The following is a 6139-nucleotide window of genomic DNA, read 5'->3' as shown; positions in this document are numbered from 1 at the left end:
TTATGAAGGTGGGCCCACAGCAAAAGGAGAGATGATTCTAGAGCATCCAGTCTTCTAGTGCAGTAGAACAACCTCATTTTTCTAAGAGGTCACCCAGCTGAGGGTGCTCCCTGGGAGGGCTGAGGCGTTGGGGTGACAGCTCCACTGCCCACTCACCTGCGACCTCAAAGCCCCTCTCCTCCATGGGGTGCTCCCAACAGCCACCTCCAGGGCAGGGGAGTAGCGATGGGACAAAGGCTGGCCCGACTGTGCCCTACCCAAGCAGAGGGTCCTTCCCCCAGACCTGGTGCCAAACTGGAGTGAAAGCCCAGCCACCTTGTCTCACAGAGACGGGAGAGTTTCTTAAACTGACACAGGCTGCGAGCTTCCAAATGGACCCCTCCCTGCAAGTGTGGAACTGGCTCTGCCAGGCACTGCTTTGCCCATGCTTCTAAGACACAGGCAGAGGGCGCTGCCCACCACACTGGCAATGGCCTCAAAGCCCCGGTTCACGCCTGAAACAGCCCCCAGGGCCCCCACTGGCTGCAGTCAGCAGAGGGCAGGGTGGTGGGGGAGGGCATGGACACTCCGTGGGCCAGAGCTGGGAGAACAAGGCCTATTATTGGACAGTTGGTGGCCATGGCAACTACACAAGAATGCCTGAGACTGAAAATCCGTGGGCTTCAAGGAGCTCCAGCTCTTGCACTGGCTGAGTCACAGTGACTATATAACTCTTCCTCCCACTTTTGGGACACTTTTGAGAGGGACAGGGATCTTATCTAACAACACAGGATAGGCATCGCCCAAGACCGTCCTGAGCAAGTCTGGACACCGTGACCCTAATGATGAAGATGTTCCGCAGACACTGCCTGGGGCAGGCACCATGCTCTCCCAACCTACCACAGCCAGATGTTTTTGTAAAGCATAAAAATGAATTACTAGAAAAGCAAAGACATAAAATACACATTAAAAAAACCCTACAGTTTTTATTATTAGATTCCATCAATCCTACCAGAAGGGGGACCCTGGACTCCATGACTCAGGGTTCACAGGGACCCAAGCAAGCGTACGGTCAACAGCTCAAGCAGCAGCACTGGGTGGGAACTGGAGGTGCCTGGATGGGACCCAGAGATGCCTGAGAGGAACCCAGGGGCACCTGGGCGGGCCCCGGACATGCCTGAGCGAGGTTCAGCCAGGGTTCTCTGAATCCAGTCTGTGTAGCTTAGCACCTGGGTGTAGACACCAGGCCGGAAAGGCCGGGCACAGCCGAATCCCCAGCTCACAATGCCAGCCTGGACCCACGTATCATTGATGGGGCAGACCAGCGGCCCCCCGGAGTCACCCTGGGGGAGAGAGAGGGAGGGCCCCATGAGGTCTGCATTGAGGGAGACGCCTGGGCCCCAAGTGCCTTCAAGAATCTGCTGCTGAGGCCAAGGAGCCAGGCAAGGACTCTGGTCCCTCTGGAGACCCTGAGGGGGGGAACATGGGGACAGAGCCCAGGACACGGTGAGCCTAAAGAGCCCACACTTCTGCATGGGGTGACCAGGAGCTGCAGTCACCTGGCAGGAGTCTTTCTTGCCCTGGACAGAGCCAGCGCAGATCATGTCGTCCTGGATGAGGCGCTGGCCAGCCAGGCTGGGCTCTCCTAGGTGGTACATCAGCTCACACGCGTTCGAGTCCAGGAGGGGCACAGCCACCTCCTGAAGGACACTCGCCAGGGCTGGATGTGATGCGGGGGCCAGCCTGAGCCCACCTCGAGCCTCGTCCCCATCAGGTGAGCCTCTTCCCTCTCACCTGGGATGGTGGCAGGCTGCACCTCCTACCTCTTCTCTGCCCACCCACCCTGCCCGTCCCAACTCCTAAACCAGGAGACAGTGGGGTCAGGGAGCAGTGCTCAAGCCCAGATCCTCTCCCATGACCCTGGCTTATCTCATGACCTCTTAGCCTTGGCTTATTCATCCCACCATGGGCACAATCCTGGACACTGGCTCAAGATCCCCAAAATCTAATATGGTGGTCATCTTGGCCAAGAGGAGCCCCACAGTCTGGACAGTATGGTTCCTGGCCCCAAGTGTTCCCAGCTTCAGGGTGGGGTGGGAGGAGAGAGAAGATAAACATTCGGACCAAGGTCTGTGGAGACCACTCAGGCTGGCTCTGCGTGGTCCCTGGGCTGGTCCTCCCTGGCTAGGAGTGGGAGCTGGTGAATGCATATTCCCCTTACCTCTCTCCTGGGTGGACCCCCAGCCTGTTACCCAGCACAGGGACCCAATGGCGAGGGGGGTCTGGGGTCCTGGGAGGCAGACGGGGCTGAACTGGGAGGCCTGCAAGGGGAATTCCAGCTCCATCAGGGCAATGTCCCCGCTGGTGGTGGCCCCACGATATGAGGAGTGGACCAGGAGCCTCTTCACAGTCACCAAGGTCGAGTGGGGCTCTGAAAGGGAGGGTGTCAGCCCTCCGACTTTAACACGGTAGAGCCTGGGATCCTCAGACCTGAGAGGGGAACGGAAACACAAGGCCCGCTGCAGGCAGCCGCTGAGGGGAGGGGCGAGGAGCACCCCCACCCAGCGCCACTCACCTCAGGAAGCAGTGGGCGGCCGTGAGCACCCAGCGTGGGTGGATGAGGGAGCCCCCACATATGTGCCCCACTGAGGCCAACCACAGGCCAACCTGCCACGGCCAGCGTTCTTCCTGGGTGTCTTGGCCTCCCACAATCCTCCCGGCCTCCTTGGAGTGGCCGCATTCTGCAGAGGGATGGGCAGGTGGGAGACCTCAGCTTTCTTCTCTCTCAGAAAGCCCCTCCCTACCAGTCTCACTCTTTACCCTAACACCTTCTGACATCCCTCAGCCCTTGATGTCCAGGGATGAGGCTCCCGGGGCCAAGGGCCTCTGCATGTCCCCTGGGGCCAGTCCTCCCTGGCCAGGAGTAGGGGCTGGCTGAGTGCAGGGATGAGACGTCTACAGTACCTGAAGGCAGCACATCCCCATGGGCCCCTGGAAAGCAAGAGAGCAAAGGGGAGCACACAGGCTGGCAGGGGGTGGGAGGGAGGAGAAGACAGAGGCGCACCCCTCACCTGGCAGCAGCCACAGCAGCAGCAGCAGGATGGGGCCTGCCCGAAGCCCCATGGCTCCTCTTCCCTACAGACACTGCACTGGGGTCAGAGTCCTTGGACGGCACCAGAGGTTGGGGGGGCAGGGGGCGCAGGTCATTAACCAGTGGCAATCACGCTGGAGCCCTCTGTGCCTGGCAGAACCTGCCCTCCTCAGATGCCACTTGGGTTCCTGTCCCACATGTTCCAGGGAGGTGGTTTAGAGGAGGCTGGGGATGCCAGGGCCCACTTCAGGCCAGTCCCTCCAAGGAGCCAGAGGTCAGAGGACCGGTCAGTCCACCCTACTGGGCTGAGATGTGGAAGTCCCACCCATCCTTCCGGCAGGCAGGAGACCCCCACTGCTTCACCTACTGGAAGCTCTGCTCAAGGCAGAGGTGGGGACCAACCCTCTTCACCCTGTCCCCCACCAGGAAGTGTAGTGTATCCACGCAGGCCAGTCGGGCTGCCCCAGCCCACCTCCCGCCTCCCTTCCCACCAGAGGGACCTGTAGCTCCTGCAGCGCCCTCCCGGGGCACACCGTATCTAAGGGGCTGGTGCCCAGGGGAGCCCTGTTCGTTGCTATGGGAACAAACCACAGCCCAGCCCTCCAGACAGGAAGGGTCGAATCAGGAGACACGTTTTCCAGGTACTACTTCCTCCTGCTGCTGCCACTGCCCAAAACCTTTGGCCCCCATCCCAGGGCCAGGAGCAGAGGTGAAGCCAGTCTCGAGGCAGCTGAGGACCACGCCATGCGCTTGGTATTGTGCATGGCCTCCAGCCCGCACTGAAGTCGGCCTGACCCGAGAAGCCCAGGATCGCTGAGGAAGCTCCCCACTGTCGTCGCCTCTCAGCCCCACACCCACCCATCCACAGGCAGCCGGGATGCTCACTCAGCCACGTCGCGGACCTCATTTCGGCCTCGCTACGACTCTGCCAACAGGGGGCGCCACAGGAGGTTACGGGGTCGCAGGGACTCCTTTCTGTCCGTTTCCGGCGGTTTTCTGTCAAACTTCCTGCGCTCTTACGGAAGTTGAGGGTGTTTCGCTAAACTTCCGGTGGGCTCCACGAGGGTTTCCAGTGGACTTCCCGTGCGATCAGGCGGGGTTCCGGTCAGTATGCGAGTCCTGTGAGCATCATCTCAGCCTGGCCTCAGGTCCTGGAGGGTCTGGAAAGTGAGTGGTCCCTCTCAGGAGCCAACCAGAAGATGTTCCCACTGGCCGACGATGGGAGCATCACTGTGGGCAATAACTTGGAGTGATTTAAATACGTAAAATAAGGCCAGGTGCGGTGGCTCACGCCTGTGATCCCAGAACTGTGGGAGGCCGATGTGGGCAGATCACCTGAGGTCAGGAGTTCGAGACCAGCCTGGCCAACATGGTGAAACCCCATCTCTACTAAAAATACAGAGATTAGCTGGGCGTGGTGTTGGCACCTGTGATCCCAGCTACTCAGGAGGCTGAGGCAGGAGAATCGCTTTAACCCAGAGACAGAGGCTGCAGTGAGCCTACACTCCAGCCTGGGCAGCAGAACAAGACTCCTTCTCAAAAAAAAACCGTGAATTCATAATATTATAAAAAATACCTCCTTTATCATTTTTGGAGTATGCTAAGGAAACAGTTCATTATTTTGAGGATAAATAGGTGCCAAAACATAAAAATTTTTAAAAATAGAATGAAAGGGGCAACAAAAATAAATAGATGATGAAAAGTTTGTCTTTATGGAGGAATTCCTACTACTGGACCAGGAATATCACCATGTTGCAATCTAATGGATTAATTGGTCTAGGGAATAATCCTCAACAGCTGCTTCCATCACCAGGAGACAGTTAACTGGTGTGTACCCCCTGATAGACTTTTCTGGAAAAATCAGAGGCCTGCAAGGGGAAGTCCAGCTGCATCAGGGCAACATCCCTGCTGGTACTGGTACAAACAAACAAAACAAGAAGCCTGGAAGGAGGCAGTCTGTGTAGAGCTAGGGCAGCATCTTGACCTCACCATCACACCCATAGCTGTTGAATCGTGGTTCACTGTCATTAGCATGTCAGGTTGTAGCCTTATGGTCATAAATGACTGCTGAAATCTGGGCATTGCATGTGTGTTCAGTACTAGAAGAAAGAGGAAGGAGAGAAAGGATGACGCCAGCTGAATATGTTCCTTTTATCAGGGAAAAACAATCTTCCTAAGAAGCCACCCATCTCATTGGCCAACACTTAGTCCCACAGGCACATGTGACCGTGCAGGAGACAATGAACATTTAGCTCTTCCAGGTGGAAGAAGCAAACAGAAGAGTTGAAATAGGGGTTGGCTTAGCCAACCAAAGGAGCCTGCCACGGAGGGAAGTCATGTATTTAAGCATGTGCTTTTAAATGCTTGCTTCGGATGCAAAGTGGAGAAGAGTTAGGAGGTCCCAGACATAGGAGAAAGTTCCCTCAAGAGCTCATGATTTGAGGAAGGAGTAGCCAGACTTCACAGCCTGCAGCTAAGGCAGTTCCTGCTGTAATGACATTTGTCGCAGAGGTCAGACGGTCCCCATCGGTGTTCTTAGGGAGGTAGGGAGAGCTCTGCAAAAGGCTGTTCTGTCGGAGAGGTGAAAAAGGAGCCAGAGACATCTGCCCAGGAGTCTAGGATGGGCGTATAGCCGGCCACGGGGGCCCAGTACAACTGGAACATGTGGGATTCCCTCTTGAGGAGACAGCCAGGCCTACGGGTCTCTGCAGCCCCTAGAGACAGGTGATGCTGGTGGGGCGGAGGTAGCGAGGTCCTCCCACCCAACATGGTTCACATGTGGGACTTGTTCCTGGGCCAGGCTCCAACCGGGGAGAAGGGGGCTGTTTTGTGAGCCATAGACTCAGCATGTCCAGCAAAGTTTGGGGACATGGGCTGGCCCGACTCTGAGTAGGGTGCACACACTGTGAGCTGGCAGGACCCCCAAGGGAAGGGTCCCCAAGGAAAGGGAGCTGCACGTGCTGCCTGAGCCCGACAGCGGCTGGAAAGACTCTGTACCCACCTCCTGGAACCCCACCGTGGTTTGGAGAGGACATCGTTGGAAGTCCTGTTGCACTTCAGAGCCAGAGC

At 57.3% G+C, this 6139-nt stretch overlaps 1 protein-coding gene across 10 annotated transcripts; it reads right to left on the bottom strand.

Annotated features, from left to right (window-relative positions):
* Positions 1–939: 939 nt before the first annotated feature.
* Positions 940–5898, bottom strand: LOC105467910 (serine protease 30-like). Of its 10 annotated transcripts, XM_011717750.3 has the most exons (8): positions 5060–5898; positions 3956–4230; positions 3051–3258; positions 2944–2970; positions 2555–2720; positions 2201–2469; positions 1539–1699; positions 940–1322 (listed from the first exon to the last, which is right to left on the bottom strand). In XM_011717750.3, the coding sequence occupies exons 3-8, from the start codon at positions 3100–3102 to the stop codon at positions 1026–1028; spliced, it is 972 nt and encodes a 323-aa protein (XP_011716052.1). In that variant the 5' UTR covers positions 3103–3258; positions 3956–4230; positions 5060–5898; the 3' UTR covers positions 940–1025. The 10 variants fall into 10 exon arrangements, with proteins under 10 accessions (XP_011716052.1, XP_011716053.1, XP_011716057.1 ...); XM_011717751.3 differs by lacking the exon at positions 5060–5898 and having other exon boundaries at positions 3051–3142; positions 3956–4366; XM_011717755.3 differs by lacking the exon at positions 5060–5898 and having other exon boundaries at positions 3051–3142; positions 3973–4366.
* Positions 5899–6139: the final 241 nt, after the last annotated feature.

This window comes from Macaca nemestrina, chromosome 18, assembly GCF_043159975.1.
Source record: "Macaca nemestrina isolate mMacNem1 chromosome 18, mMacNem.hap1, whole genome shotgun sequence".
In the NCBI taxonomy this organism is placed as follows: domain Eukaryota; kingdom Metazoa; phylum Chordata; class Mammalia; order Primates; family Cercopithecidae; genus Macaca; species Macaca nemestrina.
Note: the sequence above shows the minus strand (reverse complement) of the source record. Positions and strands in the feature narration are given on the sequence as shown.

What these genes read in the sequence shown, in the direction of transcription:
- LOC105467910 (XM_011717750.3), bottom strand. Translation starts at nt 3,102, where the DNA reads ATGGGGCTTCGGGCAGGCCCCATCCTGCTGCTGCTGCTGTGGCTGCTG. An exon ending in GGGGTCCACCCAGGAGAGAG is followed by an intron (nt 1,700 to 2,200) that starts GTAAGGGGAATA and finishes CATCACATCCAG; the next exon opens with CCCTGGCGAGTGTCCTTCAG. An exon ending in GCAAGAAAGACTCCTGCCAG is followed by an intron (nt 1,323 to 1,538) that starts GTGACTGCAGCT and finishes TCTCTCCCCCAG; the next exon opens with GGTGACTCCGGGGGGCCGCT.